Raw genomic sequence first — 17,984 nt, 5'->3', positions numbered from 1 at the left:
ACCCTCCCGCCTCAGCCTCCCAGAGTGCTAGGATTATAGGTGTGAGCCACTGCAGCCAGGTGCCCTTCCAGTTTTGTATCCAGAACCATCACAGGAACAGGCTGAACCTACAAGGTGGCCCCCGTGATTCTGTCTCCTGCAGAGAAGGCAGTGCTGGGCCTGCGTGTGGCCACCTGGGAAGTCTAGTGTGTGCCCAGACCAAGGAAAGGCCTGCCAAAAGTGCCTCTTTTAAAATATAGAACTTTATTTTGGTTATTGAGATTTTCATCAGTACTTAATTCACAGAAAAGTCATTTCTTAAAAAATAATAAAGGCAGCATTTTATACAGCAACTGACATCGGGGCCACCAAACAGAAGTGCAAAGGGCAGTGTGAGAGACAGGAGGAGCAGCACTCTTGTGCCCACGGTCCTCAGGGGGAGGCCAGTGCTCCTGGATCCCTCTGCCCCCCCATCCTGCCCACAGAGCAGCACCTAGGGCCTCGCAGAACCAGCCCGGGAAGTCATCGGCCAAGTGCATGACAGCAACTCCAACAGGCTGGCGAAGGCCCCACATGGAGGGCTGAGTGGGAGGGGACCGTTCAGGCTAAGCTGGCCCTGCATCCAGCCCCCTTCCTCGAGCAGCGGCCTGAGCCCGCCTGGCTCTGGGACCCTAACACATTCACAGTACAGTAGAGTAAGCCCTCTGGGAGCTGGCCCTGCTTTCTTCACTCAGGCCATCATCCCTACCCCAGCCCAGGGTTGGGATCTGGGATCTGGGGACACAGAGTTGTGGCCCTACCTTCAGGGAGCCCACAGGCAAGTAGGGGGACAGGTTATGGACCTGGATGGCTCCAAAACAAGGCAGAAAGTGCTCAGTGCCCTGAGAGGGAGCAGAAAGGGGGTGGCTGGGGCTCCCAGGAGGACAGAAGGCAGGAGAGCCGTGTGGGGACAGCAGTGTCTGGGCTAAACCTTGAGGAACCAGCGGGGCCTGGACACGTGGAGACGGCAGAAAAGGCATGCCAGGAGGAGAGAGCATGAGCCAAGGCACAGAGTAGGGAGACACGGCAGGGTCAGTAAAGGCCGGTGCCCATCCGTGAGAACACGGATAAGTACCAGGGGCCCAGGCACCCCTATCTCCACAGGCTGGTGCCCAGGAGGGGCAGCTGGCGTGGGTGTGCTCATGTGGGATTTGAATGCTCCTTGGCAGGCAGCGAGCTAACATCCTCCTGAGTTTGGGAGCTCCTTGAGGACAGAGTGGAGCCCTGTATGTCCCTGCCCGGCCCAGCACCTGTCTGCAACGCCTGAGTTGCCTTAAGGGAGCCTTCTGCCACATGCCCCTCCTGTTTCCAGCATGTCCCCATCATCCCTGGGGCAGCCTTTCAAGAGGGGCTCCTGTTCCTAAGCCCCTTCCCTCCTTCATAGGTCCACGTCCAAGTTTAAGAGAACTGTGTCCTTAAGTAAACCCAACTCAGTTCCTCTAGCCTCCAGAGGCAGCTGGGAGGGTGTGGTGGGGTCCCTGCAGGGATTGAAAGGGACACAGGTCTGGAAAAGGGGAAAATTTTGAGACAGTTATCTCTTTCCACCTCACTAGAATCACTTCCCTCTGTCAGGAGTAAATCTGCTCTTCCCTGAGCAGAGTCTAGGTTTGGTGTGTGTCAAACATGGTACCCTGTAATGCAAAGAAAATCCTGACCAAAAAGCTTCACATGTGATTTGAGTTTCCCCAACTCTTCACAATCCTTATGGGAGCTTGAGTGACTGGAAACCCACCAACTTCTATCTCTTTTTCTCCTTGAAAAACATTTCCAAGTTCCTTCCCACTGAGGGCCGTGGAGGCTGAAGTGTTTTGGAGGTTCCTAGGTCCCCAGGAGGCCTGAGACCTGTTTTATCAGGGGAGTAGTTAGAGGAGGGGATGGGCCGGAGGTTTCTCAGGCACTATTTTTGTCTTAGCTCTTCTGAGCACCTGTCAGGGCCTGGACCTGAGCAGGTGTCGTCTTCATAGGATGGTGCAGAAGATGCTGCGGTTGCTGTGGTAACCACCTTCCACACGGGCTGTGATCCTGGTTGCCATAGCTGTCACCTTCTGCCCATTGTGGGCTGCAGAGGGGCCTCTGAGAGAGTTTTCAAGGTGAGGCCGTGCTGGTGGGTTCACCAGGCGCCATGTATCAGACCTGGAGGTGCAAAATGAAAGTTAGTGAACTCTTTGAGGTCTATAGCATTTGCTGACTACCCTGCACAATCTTACCTTTGACTCCAGATCGGTGGATCCAGGTGTTTAAATCTGGGTGTAGGTTTTGTCTCCCAGGTTGGTGTTAACCCAAATAGGTGGGATGTGTGAAACTAAAGGGCAAAAGTCCTACATTCCAAGTCCAGCTCTGCCTTGAATTCTGCATGTAACCTTGGACAAGTTCCCTCCGTGGGCCTCAGTTTCCCCATCTTTAAATAAAGATCTGGATAAGATCACTGTTTCTTTCTTTTCTTTTTCTTTTGGGAGTCTTGCCCTGTTGTCCAGGCTGGAGTACAGTGACATGATCACAGCTCACTGCAGCTTCAAACTCCTAGGCTTAAGTGATCCTCCTGCCTCAGCCTCCCGAGTAGCTGGGACTACAGGTGTGCACTACCACACCTGGCTAATTTAAAACAATTTTTTTGTAAAGACAGGGTCTTGCTACATTGCCCTAAAACAATCCTCCTGTCTCAGCCTCCCAAAGGGCTGGGATCACAGGCATGAGCCATTGCACCTGGCATAGTGGTTTTTTTTCCTCTTTTATTTTCATTTTTTCAGCTGTATGACCATGAATGCTTATACAAGCTTTATTCATAATCACCAAAAACTAGAAACTACCTAAATGCCCTTCAGCTGATGAATGGATAAACCAACCATTGGTACATCCATACAATGGAATATTACTCAGCAATGAAAAGGAATGAACGACTTCATGCAACACCTGGGATGGCTCTCAACATGTTAGGCTACGTGAAAGAAGCCAGTCTCAAGACTACACACTGTATGATTTCGTGTCTATGACATACTGGAGAACGCACATCTACAGGGCATAGAGGTTGATGGGTTTCCAGTCATTCAAGCTCTTGTAGAGAGTATGGAGGGCTGGGGAAAATCGAATGACGGTGAAGCCTTGATCAGGGTTTCTGTTGTCTGAGTTACAAGGAACTGCCATTTACACGCACACACCAAATCTCAATTCACTTAAGGCCACAACATTGTCCTATATGTATTGTTATGATAATAATGTTACGACGAGAGGACTAGACAGGTGTGGATAGAGTGGAGTGAGTAAAGAGGCCCACGGTATGTTGAAAGAACCGTAGTGTTTGGGTTTGGCGGAGGGGAGTGCTCCTGAAAAGGCGGGATGAAATGAGAAGGCTGGAAAGGAAAACCTGGATCCGACAGTGCACAGTGGACAATGCCAGGCTGACAAGTCTGGGCTGTATCCTGTCCCCTGGGGTCTCCAAAAGGGAAGGGGGATGTGGATCCCAGGGAGTCCACAATAGGATCTGCTGGGATGCGGGAAGAAAATATCAGAATTTCTATTTAGTCTGTACTTTAAAAATGTCTGTTTTGGGGATGGTTTCTAATGTAGATAATATATGGATAGAATATACATATATAAGTAAACAAATATACCTAAATGAGGGGGTTTCCTCAAAAAAAGTTTTTACTGAAAGTGTGTGTAATGCAAAAAGTATGAAGATCATTACTATAGAAAACAGGGATCCATCAAAGGTTTTTGACCACGTCTAGGACATGACCAGCTCTCATGTAGACGGATTAACCTGGCAGGGTAAGTAGGACAGCGTACAGCGTGCACTAGGGGCGGCCAGCAGCACGGAGACCAGGAAGGAGGCTGCTGCAACAGGACAGATGATACTGGCAGTGCAGCAGCGACACCACCAACAGTAACCATCATTATTGTTTTACAACCAATATAGCAAAGCACTGACCAATCGTAACAGAGTCTTCTCATGAACAACTGGAACAGCTGTACTGGTAATATGGCCCACAGGTCAGGGTAAGAGGTGCTGAGACCTGAATTAGGGTTTCTGCAGTTGGGGAAGAGGAGGTGCCAGATACAAGAGCATTTCAGAAGCAGAATTGAGGGGACTTGGTGACAGACTGAACTTTGGTTTTTGGGAGAAGGAGGCAAAGAGTTTATTGCCAGAACACTGAGTGGATGGAATTGTCATTGAATTGGGGAACATGGAAGGACCAAGATGGGGAAGATACGAGAGAGGCAACTGACACAATGAGCCAGAGGCACCAAAACAAGTGCAACAGCAACAGCAGCAACTAACGTTTTTGTAATACCTCAGATATTCAGCTAGGTCACATGATCTTATTTTATCCTAAATTACTGCCACAAAACAGATATTATTAACTGGATTTTACTAAGGCTCAGAGATGTTCAGTAACTTGCCCAAGGTCACACAGTCAGTAATTGGCAGAGTTGAGATTAGAAACAACATACCCGACTCTTAAAAAGCTTGTTCCCCCAGGGAGTCAGGCACAGGTCCTCAGCCCAGGCTTGACACAAAGCCCAAGCACAGGCCTTTTTTGCCCAGAGCTGGAAGCTGGCATGATTGCAGGGAGCAAGGGCAACCACAGTCATTGGGCCTAGGCCTGGCTTCTCCAGTGACCTCACTGTAGTTCTAGAAGACAGGTCCAGGCAACCCCAGGCACTTACTTTTTCTTGAAGACCAGGAACTTGTTGTTTTGCATGATACATTCTCGGTTGTTTGAGATCTGCTGAAAGATGGTCTTGTTGGTTTTGCCCTGGAAGATGATGTTCTCCTGCACCAGGGCCTTGGCGCGGCCTCGCACTGCAATGCCGTAGGCCCGGAATGAGTGGATCCGGTTCTTTATTACCTGGGAGAGGCAGCCAAGAGGTGATCACACCTCAGGGACTCACAGACTGCTGGAGGAGCCAGGCAAGTGAATTATCAGTTATAAAACTGAAGGGTAAGAACATGCTAGATAGGTCAGCATACAGCCACAGGAGCTCAAAGAAGGGTATGGAGCACAGCCTGGGGCAGCCAGGGAAGGCTTCCTGGAAGAGGTGACAGTAAGTTGTAGGAGTTTGTCAGATGCAGAGCAGGGAGAGTTTCAGGAAGAAGAAACAATGTGCAAAGGCCTGGCAGAGAGGGGAGGTGGTACCGGAAGCCAGGGCCACTGGCAACCCAACTGAGGCAAAAGCGTGCCCAAAAGTGTGCCCCTCTCTCCCCTTCCTCTGCCCCCACAGGACTCAGAGGCAAAGCCAAGGAATTCTTTACTCCCCGTCTATGTCACTGACTCATAAAGCCACTGAGCTGAAGACGGTCTTTGGGATCGTAATTCCACAAGGGGAGGGACCAGGTCTGTTGGGCTCAACACTGAAACCCTCGCACCCAGCACAGTGCTTTGCACATAAAGGTGCTGAGGGCTCAGTCCTCTGCAGAGACACACAGGTACAGGAACAGACCCCCAGCACTGTGGAACGTGCTCTGTGAGGCAGGGGGGCTGAAGCACCGCAGAAGTCCAGAAGAGGCACCTTAAGCAGCCTGGGCCGGGGGTCAGGGAGTCTTCCTGAAGAAAGAGACAGCTACGCTACAGACTAAGGCAGAAAGAGGACAAAAGGGTATTCTGGGTATACAGGGAATAGTGTGTGCACAGGCCCTGCCAGAGGCAGGATTTCTCTTCTCATTAAGCACTGACTGCATACCAGGTACTGTGTAAGATTACTCTGTCAGGGAAAGAGAACTGAAATAGTCCTGACCTTGACCTGGAGACCGGGAAGATACCTCGGGAGGCTCCCAACACCATGAATCTAGGAGGTGACATGCCCACCCCTGGCTTCCTGCTAGTGAACTCTTGTTCATCTTTCAGGGCCCAGTCCCTATGTCCCCTCCTGTGTGAAATCCCACCTACATTTCCCAGACTGAGTTTTGGCATGAGGGATGATGTCCCTCGTGGCACTGAGTGGTTATGGTTCTGTTTCTCAGCAGAGGGCAAAAGGACTGTCCCAGGGCTGTGTCCTGTGTTGGCACCACATGTCGCACACAAACTCACCTTAGTGTCAGACCTGGGCAGCAGCTGCAGCCCACTGCCCCGGTTGCCAATGATGTCATTTTCGATGACAACGGTGCTATCACCCCTGGTGATAATGCCATGGCCTCTGTTGTCATAGATACCATTGCCCCGGAGTTCCACCTTGCACTGGGCCTCGACCTTGACCCCACTCTGCCGGTTGCAGGAGATGCTGTTGTTGGCCACACGGGTGGGCTGGCTGCTCTGGGCCACAGTGATGCCTCTGTCCCCATTAGCGTGGATCACGTTGGTGAGGACATGCAGTGCCTCGCTGCTCTGGACATAGAGTCCCGAGGCTGTGGGCACAGAGGTTGGGGAGCAGGGAAAGCACAGGGTGGTCCCAGGGTCAGCCCTGACAACCCCAGTCAGGAAAAGCCTTCCCCGAATTGTGCACTCCAGGACAGAGGTGGAGAAAAAGAGGTGGTGACACTTGGAAGGAGCCCTGGGGTTTGCATCTTCCAAGCTGATGACAAGCAGCAGGAGGAAACCCAGGAGCTAAGTGCTTATTAAACATAGCCAGGGAGGAATGATGTGCGAAGACTCCTCAGGCTGAGCTGTCCTCTGGCCCCAGCTCTCAGCGGTGCTTGATGCTCCTGCACCATCAGCACCCACCGCTGTTTGCACCTCCCATGCTGGGGCACTCGCTACCTCCTCAAGGCTGCCCATTCCACCTCTCGACAGACAGATCTACCTGCTAGAAAGCTGCTTTGCCTTGTTTTCCTTCCCATAGGAAGCCGGCATCTGCCTTCCTACTATAGCTGGGACTACAGGTGTGCGCCACCATACCTAGTTAATTTTTCTATTTTTTTGTAGAAACGGGGTCTTTCTCTTGCTCAGGCTGGTCTTGAACTCCTGAGCGCAGATGATCCTGCCTCGGCCTCCCAGAATGCTAAGATTATAGGCATGAGCCACCACGCCCGGCCTCCAGTAAATTTTTTTCAATTCAAGAAATATCAAATACCTACTACCATTTTTATCAGGTTTAAGATAACATGGATTTAAAACACACTTATTTTTCTGCATCTCTAAGACAGGAAAATCACTGCCAATTAAACCAGGATATGCCATCAACTGCAAGACACATCTCATCAGAGATGTTAAAATGTGAAAAATGTGTCTTACAATTGATTAAAAATGTTGTACCAGCAGTTGTTATTTGGTACTGCAGGGGCAGGGGGCACTGAGGGGAGTGGACTTCAGTTCTTTGCTTCAAGTTCATAACCTATCAGAGTTGATGAAACAATCACAGAAATGACTACAGCCATAAGGCCCCGTAACAAGTGCCACTGGGGCTGGGGAGGGCACAGTTCAAAGGAGGAAAGGATGAAGGGGTTCATTTACAGCAGGTTTTGAAGTTCAAGTTGGTTTGGGATGTGTGGATGGGAAAAAGGGAATTTCAGGCAGGAGAAACCACATGAGTGATGTTGATGGGGTAGGAGGCAGAAAAGAATGGATTTAAGTTTAGGGAACAAATCTAGAGGGCTTGGGTATCAGGTAAGTGGCAGAAAGAAGTGGGTGATGAGGCTGGAAGGGCAAGTTGGGACCAGTCTGCAGAGGGCTCTTAAGACCCTGGGGAGCCATGGAAGGCTCTTGAGCAGGGGGCTGGGTCGGGGGTACAATTACCTCCATTGTGATTAATACTGTTGGACTCAACGAGAGCTGTGGTGATGGGCCGGCGCAGTGGGTCTTCCTCCTTCTCCAGCTCTGTCTCCCAGAGGATGGCATCCCTGTCCTCGCTGAAGTTCTCCTGGACCCCGTGACCTCCAGGAAACTCACCAGAGCCGTCCTTCTGGCTGAACACTGCTACTCCGTACAGGCCATTGTAGCTGACGTGGTTGCTGGTGACGTGGGGCAGGCTGGATGACATCATCCACACACCACAGCCCTTGTTAGCTGGGACAGTGAAAGGAGCTGGTCACTGACACCCACCAATGGGTGAGATGTCTCACGCCAAGAGCGGAAGCAACAAGGCACTGACCTGGGAGACAAAGTCCCTGCTTTGCTAATGGCCTTGGACAAGTCACTTTACAGCTCTGGCTGTAGACTTCTCCTCCATACAAGAGGGATGATAATGGCCAGGCCAATTTCACAAGCCAGGCTCATTCCACAAGGTGTGAAAGTGCTCTGAGAACAGCTAAGGCCGTGCTTCCAGATGAGCAGCACACAAGCCCACAGTGACAGGGCCAAAGGGGCACCAACCCCTCCCTGCACAGAGGGAGGCAGCCAGTTTTAATCCCAGCCTTGAATCCCACATTTCCTAGCTACGTGACCTTGAGCAGGTGACTGAACCTCTCTGTGCCTCAGTTTACTCATCTTTAAAATGGGATTAATAACTGTATCTACGTCAGAAGGCAGTCATGAGGATTAGCTGTGACAGTGCATATAAAGGGCCTAGCAGAGAGGCAGGCCTGAATAAATGTTATCTTTATTTTTATTATGGGAGATACAGTCCAGAAAGATTAAGGCTTTGCCCAAAGTCACAGAGTGAGTGAGAGTGGTTTTCTATGATTACCTTACTTGCTCATTATATTTTCCGTTCTCTAGATCAAAAGAAAGGATGAGAGGAGTTAGACGCACATGCGTCAGAGCTTAAATGTCCCGGTCCTTAGGCATGACACAACTCCTGCTGTTTGCTATTTTAAACGGGGATAAAGCTCTCTGCTTTGCTGACCCCACGGGTCAGTCTGGATTCCGAGGTGATTTACGAGAGAGGCTCTCCATTCTGAGTGGCCCGTGTGACTGTGGCCTGAGAGTGCCTGTTCTTCGCATGAGGTCTCTGAGGTGCAGGGAAAGGCAGTGACGTTCTCAGGACCCACCAGGCTGGAGATGGAACCTGGGCTTCCCGCTTCCCAGCACGGGCTGGGGCCCAGACCCCGCCTCCGGGAACACACTGCTCACCATAGATGGTGTTTCCTTCTATCAGCCCTTTGCCTTCATCTCCCACGACCACCCCGTCTGAATAGCCAAAGCAGATGAGGTTGCTCCTGAGGACGGGGATCCCTCCGCGGCGGATGTCTACACCTCCCCACTGATTCTCACGGATGACGTTTTCTGTGGAGAGAGGCAGAAAAGAATACCCAAGGGCCACTCCAGTGCTGGCAACAAGGACATGGACAGCTAAATCAAGCCACTCCAGACCAGGATGCCCGGGCTTTACCCTGTCCCGTAGTCAGTACCCCACACCTTGTCTGCAGGGACTTGCCTGCTTTCCCCAAGGGCAAGGCTTGTGTCTGTCCTGTGCACTCCTATACTCCCAGCACTCCCTGCACCAAATGGTCTTGAGGACTGATGAATAATTAACTGGACTTAGAATCCCCAGAGGCAGAATCCGGCCATTTCCCCACAAGCCTGGGAAAGCGCTGTCCTGTCCTCAGCCTGAGCTCTGTACTCTGACCAGGCTCTCCCCCTGCTCTCTCCCAGGGAGCCACTACCTTTTGGGGGTAGGCAGAAGAGTCACAAGTCAGAAGGGTGGTCTGGGACACTGCTGCCCTCATCAGGGTGGCAGGGCAGACTGTTGGCCTCCTGGGACTCGGGGTGCAGTGGCTCATGAGACCCCATGTGACTGGCCCCTTCCTGCCACCTCATGCCCCTCACCCCTTGCTCAGTACACTCCAGCCCCACAGTGATCTCTGCCCAAGCAGGCCAAGTCTGTTCCCACAGGCAGCCCCACCTGGAAGGTTCTTTTTCCAGGCTCTTCCCTGCTACTCCGGTTCTGGCTTACTTGTCACCTCCTCAAAAGGCTGCCCTGACCACACAATCTTAGAGACCCACACAGTCCCTCTACCACCTTAGTTATCAGTAGGGCACATATCACCTTCAGATATGACTTTTTTTGCTTGTATATGTATGCTTTTATTTATTTGCTTCCCCCTCGTAAAATGCTGGTTCCTGAGAAGATGGGGTCTGTTTCGTTCACTGCTGTATCTCCCACTCCCGGAACATGGCCTGCATACAGTGTGTGCTCAATAAATGTCTGATGAATAAAGGCTGGATTCAGTCGGGGGATTCACTGGACCAATATTTGCTGAATCCCTTTTATATCCTAGGCATGGCTCTGCTCTGTGCTGAGGCTACCTTGATGTATCCAACAGATTTGCTCCTTGCCTTGTGGAATTCACTGCTTTATAACAAACCACTAAGAAATTAAAGGTCCTACAGAGGAGGTGTCCTGGGTATAGTGAAGCTATCTGTACAATGGGGAGGTCAGGGAAGGCTTCCCCAAGGAAGTGGCAATTAAGTTGAGACCAAAAGGGTGAGCAGGAGTTAGCCGGGCAGAGATGTCCAGAGCAGGCAGAAGCCCACACAAAAGCCAACAGGAGGGATGCAGGCAGTTGGTTTGAGATCATCATTTCTGAAAGTCCCATTAGCTGAGACTACAGGCGCATGCCACCATGCCTGGCTAATTTTTTCTATTTTTAGTAGACAGGGTCTCGCTCTTGCTCAGGCTGGTATTGAACTCCTGAGCTCAAGCAATCCTCCTGCCTCGGCCTCCCAGAGAGCATTACAGGCGTGAGCCACCGCGCCCAGCCAGCTTCCAAAAGTCTTATGTGAGCCACTGGGAGATCCTATCAGCTCTGGGCTTGGAAACAGCAGGCACTTCCTCCATGCTAGACCCTTCTCATGAGAAGCACAGCCAGCATGAAGCCCACATCCCTGAATACTAGGCCATTATCAGAGGAGGCAGCCAAAGTCTCTGGGGGTAAAGGTCCTGAAGCTGGGGGGTGACGCCAGGGGATGTTGGCCTGGCTGCCTGCCAGCTGCCTTGGCTGGCTAGGGCTCTGGGCAATTCCCATCCTGTACCTGTGATGAGGCCCTTGCCATTCTCGTTCACTGCTATGCCGGCTGCACGGCCCTTGTAGATGTGGTTCCCGCTAAAGTGAAAGGAGAACAAAACAAAGAGGTGAGACCAGGGCATCGATACCATGCTTCCAGAAGATTGCCTTCTTTTGTGGGCTTCCCTATGGCTCAAGTCCACAGGGACATAAGGCATTTCCTGAAGTCCTATAAGCCAGGCATACAGAAATCTTTAGTTGTCATTGGGACAGCCTGCCCCAAAACCTAAATCTACAACTATCCTATATATGCACAATGATATCCAAATTCACTGTGGCCTCACTTGACTGTCATGTACCTATAAATATCATTCATTTTAAACAGATGTCATCATGGTGCGTGGCTCGCAGGTAAAGTCTTGGTAGCATAAAGAATTGCTGGAAGGCTGGAAGGCTAAGCTCTCTTAAGAGTGATGTGTGTCCAAACCCTGAATTAGACTTTCTACTTTTAACAACCCTACAATCGTCTGCTTGTATCCAACAGATACTCTATGTCTTATTTTCTGTTAACTTAATCACTGACTCATCAAATGACAACATAAAATAACGACATGCTTAAAAGAAGAAAACCAGATTTTAAAAGGGGATTTCAAGAACATCAGGCAATGTGTATGTGAAACCTATGGGTGGGTCACCCACAAATGGAAGGTATATGAAAATACGCTCCTGCTCAGAGAAACACACAACCCTTACTGCCACGTAACGGCCTCAGGAATGAGACAGAACCAGTCAGCTGAGCATGGTAAAGCACATGCATTTCTTTCCAATCTCTGCACCTTGGTTTCACTGTCTGTAAAACGAAAGCCAATCACACCTAAATGTTAGCAGAACTGTGTTATCCCTGGAGGACAAGCATTCGCTGTTTGTCATTTTTACTCATCTGGATGCTATGCTCTCCTTTCCACTGGAAGGGCCCCTGTCCCCTTTCTCACGAGGTGGACTTCCTCCTTCCCACCATGGAGCTGAGAGATTTAGGTCCAAACATTCATGTGGCTCTTCAGAGCCTAACACAGAGCCTGGTACCCATGGAACATCACTAATGATGAGCTGGCTGATTAAGTTTTCCCATCTCCCAGGGCACAGTCCAAATGACTGGCTGACTTGAGGGAAAAAAATAGCAAATTATGTTGAAACTGGGAAACCCAAATGTCAATGGCATCTCCACTCCGCATTGTGGAGTTTAACAGGTGAAATGATCTATTAAAAACACGCCCATTTTTAACTCAGATCTAAAGAGTCTGCTTTGATCTGGTTACGATTCAATCAGCTGGGAGTTGTGGGTTTCTAGAACTCACATTCAGATACAGTCCCTGGGCTGAGGCCTGCCTCATCTGTGTCTCTGGCAGCCATGCCGCAGGCAGCAAATGCATGGCTGGTATACTTTTAATACAAATCGCACCTGCAGAAAGGATCCACGTCCGCTTGGAGAAACGTGTATGTGTGTGTACATGGGGCAGGCAGAATAACAGCAAGAGAGAGATCAGAAAACGTTTAGAGGCAGGGATAGATCAGTGTGCCAAGGACCAAGGATGGGATATTAACTGCAGAGGAGCACCGTTTGAGCCCTGTGCTTCCTTGTAGCTGAGGCAAAAATAGAAACACCACAGGTTATATAACTCAGTGGCAAAAATATATGCTGTGGTTTGCCTCAGCCAGGCCATTTCAGGGCTCTCCAACTGCATTCTATAACCTCCCCCAGATCCTGCCTCTCAGCACAAAGAAACAAAGGAAAAAACCACAAGCTATTCTCTCAAGGTGACCATGTTTTCAAAACCCAAGATACTGATCTGATTACGGTATTCCTCACTCAAAACCCTTTAACAGTGCCCTAGCATCCACAAGGTAAAGTCCACACTTCTTAGCTTGGTATATTAATTTCCTATTGCTACTATAAAAACTCACCACAAACTTAGTGGCTTAAAACAACACAAAATTATATCTTCCATATCAGGAGGTCAGAAGTCCAAACTGGGTCTTACAGGCCTAAAATCAAGGTGTCAGCAGGTCTGTGTTCCTTCTGGAGGCTCTAAGGGAGAATCCACTCCTCACCTCCTCCAGCTTCCAGAGGCTGCCTGCATTTCTTGGCCTGTGGCCTCATCGTTCTGACCTCTGCACCTGCTGTCACATCTCCTCCCCTCTCATTCTGATCCCCCTGCTTTCCTCTTACAAGGACTTCTGTGGCTACACTGGGCCTGCCTGGGTAATCCAGAATGATCTCCCCTATCTTTTTCAAGGTCCTTAATCACATCCCTTTTTGCCATGTAAGGCAACATACACACACTTTTCAGCAATTAGGACATGCACATCTTTGGGGCCAGTATTCTGCCCACCACACTTGACATTCAAGGTCCTTTGCGCAGCAATCTGCCTTTGCACTATCCCCCCGGATATCTTGTGCCCAGACATACCATATTTCTCACCATTTTCCCAGACACACCCTGAATATCACTGCTTCTGGGCCCAGAATGCCTTTTCCCTGGCCACAAAATCCTATTTATCTTTCAAAGACAATTCAAATGTCAGCTCCCTTACATGCTCACAGGAAGCCATGGCTGAGCCCCTCTGGCACTCTGCATGAAGACCTATTAGGCACTCATTTTGGTGAGTCTTCCATCATGGCTATTTTTACATGTGTCTATCTCCAGCCAGGGCCTGTAAACTCCCTGGAGCAGGGATTGTTCTTGCTTTTTATATCCCTATTCCCTTACATGGAGTAAATTATTAAGGACTGTGTGTTAAATGGACAACACACATAGATACAAACATACACTCTCATGTTAAGGCCATAATGCAAAAGAAGGGAAAAGAGCTCTATGAACAAAAATTGTTTTTAGTAAGCTATCTACAATAGCAAAAGAATATATAGATGCCTAACAGTAATAGAACTGGTTCAAAAATTATGGAATATCAAAACAATGAAATGTTCTGAAACTTTCCAAAGTGATGAATACGAAGGCTATGCAATAAAATGGAAAAAAGTACATGTGGAATAATGCAGGGGAAAAACCCCTCAGAATATATTTGCTGTCCATTAATGCTAGCTATTTCCTAAAGCACAGACATAACTGTGTGAGTCCTCTGCTCAGAAACCTTTAATGACTTCCCAATATCTAGGCAGAACAAGCTCCACACTTGGTGTGCATGAGGCCTCCTCATCTGGCCCAAGCCTTTCTTTCCATCGTTCCTACCCACTATGCCGCGTGGCACAGATGGACTGCCACAGGGATGTAACAGGTCAACTGCAGAGACCACAGGGCCCACGATTTCCTGGGACAGTCCCAATTTAAAATATTTTATACCAATGTCACACCAGTGGACTGTTAGCTAACCCCTGAATCTGCTGTGTTCTGCTGCCTTTGCTCATGCTGTTTCCTGTACTAGGAATATCCACCAACCCCACTCCCCATCTCCTTGAGTCCAGGTCCTGCCCGTATTCCAAAGTCCAACTCTAATGCCACTGCCTAAATGAGGCCTTCCCACATCGTCCTGGTCAGAGTGATTCTCTCCTCCTCCTGGTACCACTCTGACAGCATTTATCACAGTCTGCCCCGTACTACAGCTGCGACAGCAGATACAGGGTCCCAGTACTGCCACTGCCCCTTCTACTTATTACTTGTATATTGGTCACTGATCACGGCATGCTTTCGTACTGAGGCCAGACACAGCACCGGGATCTTAACACAGCATCCCAGGTCACCACTATCAACTAACCTAAGTTGTCAGGTGAGTTGAAGTCTCTATGCCATCCTTCTCTTAAGAGTATTTCTGTGCCTGTTTCTCCAGACTAGACTAAGCTCCTAGGGAGCAGAGTGTGGCCCTTGTTTAGCTTTGCAGACACTTTTTAGAAGGGCTCAGTAATGACTGATGAGTAGAATGCCTACATGGAATTAACTGGAAGGGCACATAAAACACAAAAGTAGTTTTGTCCTTGGGGCGGGACGATGGGTGAAGTCCCTTCTTTGCTTGCACCTGTACAGTTGTTTTAGAAACAATGTTTTCAAATGGAGGAAATAGGGAGTAGGGAAACAGAGATGAAAGAGGGAAAAAGGGACCGTGGACGAGTGAGACAGTCTGGGCACAGTGGCAGATACCTCACGATTGGATTTCCATGGTACAGGATATAAATGCCAGCCTCCTTATTTGAAAAGATTTGATTGTTCCGGATGATGCCTTTCCCATTGCCAAGGACGACAATGCCAGAGCGAAGGCCGTGGTGGATCTGGTTACACTGCAAGTGAAAACGAGACACCACAGAAGGCAGATCAGACACGCTAGTGAGAAGCAGAGTGTTCAATCACTGCCCACACAATCATGCTGGGATGAACACAGTGGAGAAAATACTGTCTCTGGAAGATCCCTAGCACATGACAAAGGGCATGGGCCATGCTGCCCTGCCCTTCCTGCACAGCTGCTCATGCTGAAACCTGTAAGAGACTGTGAAGAGAGGAGTCTCACTGCCCAGCCTCTTAGGATGTAGTTATGCTGGCACCTACTTGCTCTTCATCTGCAAGGCAGGCTACCCAAAGTTTCTGAGCCTCTCAAGAGTTCCCCAAACACGCAGTCATCCGGCCAGGCCACACATGCCAGGGCCCAGGGAGCCCACCTCTCAGGGAAGGGCAGCACCTTGGTACAATAGGTCACAGAAAGTGTATGAATGCTACGGGATGCTCAGAGATACTCATTTCTGATATTTCCTTGTACAAATGAAGAAACAGGCCCAGGCTTATATAGCATGTTTGTGGCAGAGCCAGATCTGAAACTTAGTGTTTCTGTTTCCCCTTCTAGTTAGTTGCTTTTGCACAGTGACTTAATATTTTTATATTATAATAAATTATAATAAAATTGTCTCATTCTAATCGTTAATTTATAGCTGAAATCCAATCCCATACTGAAACCAGGAAGTTAGCTGTATCTCTTCCAAGAGGATTTCATAGAAACAAAGCTCTGGTTTGCTTTAAAGCATTCCATGCTGCAAGCTCTTCTTATCCTTACTCTCTTTCCAGATTTCTCCTGAAGGATTTGGCATTCACCAGAGCAACTGTGGCCTAACAGAAGTCACTCACAGAGACTTCTGTTGAAAAACTCCGAGAGAGGTGTGCGCAATGGCATTTCCATCCTCGTCCCCTTTCACAAAGCCCGGACTGGGACGTATCACTCCCCTCCCCCTCCACCTGCTGGACTGGCCTACCCTCTCTGTCCCTCTGTCCATGGAAAGGCAAACTCCTCTCATCTCCCTGGCAACAGGGGCAATACTTTCCTAAGCCAAGGCCATGCAGCAGTCACCAGCGGCATGGCAGCAATAGTAAGCGGAAGGAGTTGGCAGAGGAAGCTGGTTAGGCATTTTCCTTCCTCTGTATTTTCAAGGGCAGTCTAGATATAATGGGCTCAGACACGACCTGGATTCAAATCCCGGCTCTGTCACTAGGTGTATGACTTTGGTCAAGATCCTTTCCCTCTTTGTGCCCAATATAATATCTTTCCCTATAAAATGGGGATAATGATAATTCTTCATAGGGTTGTATAAGGATTAAATGATAATTAAATAAATATCTACAAAGTGCTTAGAAAGGTATCTGGCATATAATAAACATTATGCATAATGGTGGCTACTATTTTTCCAAGCCCATAAAAAGTCTGTTACATTCCCCAACTTATGGGAAATCTCTCTCTCAGGAAAAGCCAGAAGAGAAAAGGTGCTGGTCTTTCATGTGACTGGTTACCACATATTCTAGGATTTTAAGTTGTTTTCACCCTGGTAGAAAATCAAACTTAATATACCCTCACAATATCTATGAAATAAGTAATATTGATTTATCTTCAGAACTAAATATCCTAAATGTCCTTTTTATAGAAAAGAATAAACTAACTTGGTGGGGTTTTGTTGGGTTATTAAAATTTGTTTCCGGATTCACATGTCTTTTAGGGCAGACATCATTATCTTTAATCTCATCAAATTCAAAGTCGACCACAGCATAGGAGGGTTGAAGGCCCCATGAAATTTCCCTGTCTGTCCAGTCCTCTTCCTTACTGATGGGGAAATGACTTTTTTTTTTTTTTTTTTGAGACAGAGTCTCACTCTGTTGTCCGGGCTAGAGTGAGTGCCGTGGCACCAGCCTAGCTCACAGCAACCTTACACTCCCGGGCTCAAGCAATCCTCCTGCCTCAGCCTCCCGAGTAGCTGGGACTACAGACATGCGCCACCGTGCCTGGCTAACTTTTTCTATATAGTTTTAGTTGTCCAATTAATTTCCTTCTATTTTTAGTAGAGACGGGGTCTTGCTCTTGCTCAGGCTGGTCTCGAACTCCTGAGCTCAAACAATCCACCCGCCTCGGCCTCCCAGAGTGCTAGGATTACAGGCGTGAGCCACCGCGCCCGGCCAGGGAAATGACTTTTTTAAAGTCACTACTAATACATGGAGAAAGAGAGACCCAGAGTTACAAGGACACCCAGAGAAAAGAACAGGAAATCCCTGCAAACAGGAAGCGTATAAATTGAAGATGGTAACATTTATTTAAATATCCTCAGAAAAGGTTTTTTGAAAACCAAGAGCCACCCTGAACAGGGAATGAAGACAGAGAAAAGTACCAGTATGAGTGGGTTGGACTTTTTCCTGATGTCTACACCAGCCTCCGCGTTGTGGTAAATGTTGTTGCCCGCGATCAAGCCTCCGCCCTCCAAGCGAAGAAAGATGCCTGACGCTCGGCAGCGGTAAATGTCATTCCTGAGCATGACGATCTAAGCAGAAAACAGAAAGCCATTTATTTTTTAGGAAGCACTGGGACACCAAGTCCTTTCCTCCCTGTCTGGTCTATGCAGCTCACCTCCTAGGTGAGAGGAGCGCCACAACGCCAGCACCGCCGCCCTCCTGCTGCGTGCTTCCAAGGACACAGCAACCTCCCAGCCCTGCCTGGCTTTGTCCTGAAGGCTCTTTACCAACCTCACCTCGGTTCTTTACTAAAACTTGGACGGAAGCTTGGCCCTGTGCTGCATATTCAGAACTTGTAGGCAGCATAGATGGATGATGGGATGGAAAATGGATAATGGGATGGAAAGAATATTTAGAGAAGATGGGATTTAGCAGTCTTCAAA

General features: G+C 48.9%; 1 protein-coding gene across 1 annotated transcript in view; it reads right to left on the bottom strand.

The window, feature by feature from the left end:
- Positions 1-1,736: 1,736 nt before the first annotated feature.
- Positions 1,737-17,984, bottom strand: part of FBXO10 (F-box protein 10) — a 23,646-nt gene continuing 7,398 nt past the window's right edge. The window contains exons 3-10 of the mRNA XM_012656875.1: positions 17,481-17,630; positions 14,986-15,122; positions 10,863-10,933; positions 8,961-9,113; positions 7,686-7,955; positions 6,045-6,358; positions 4,684-4,865; positions 1,737-2,151 (exon numbers count right to left, since the gene is read on the bottom strand). Coding sequence (XP_012512329.1) covers positions 1,977-2,151; positions 4,684-4,865; positions 6,045-6,358; positions 7,686-7,955; positions 8,961-9,113; positions 10,863-10,933; positions 14,986-15,122; positions 17,481-17,630 — 1,452 coding nt within the window. The 3' untranslated portion in view covers positions 1,737-1,976. The remainder of the gene's footprint in view (positions 2,152-4,683; positions 4,866-6,044; positions 6,359-7,685; positions 7,956-8,960; positions 9,114-10,862; positions 10,934-14,985; positions 15,123-17,480; positions 17,631-17,984) is intronic.

Source organism: Propithecus coquereli, unplaced genomic scaffold (assembly GCF_000956105.1).
Source record: "Propithecus coquereli isolate 6110/MARCELLA unplaced genomic scaffold, Pcoq_1.0 Scaffold114, whole genome shotgun sequence".
NCBI classification, from domain to species: Eukaryota; Metazoa; Chordata; class Mammalia; order Primates; family Indriidae; genus Propithecus; species Propithecus coquereli.
This window is presented reverse-complemented; position numbering and strand designations above follow the sequence as displayed.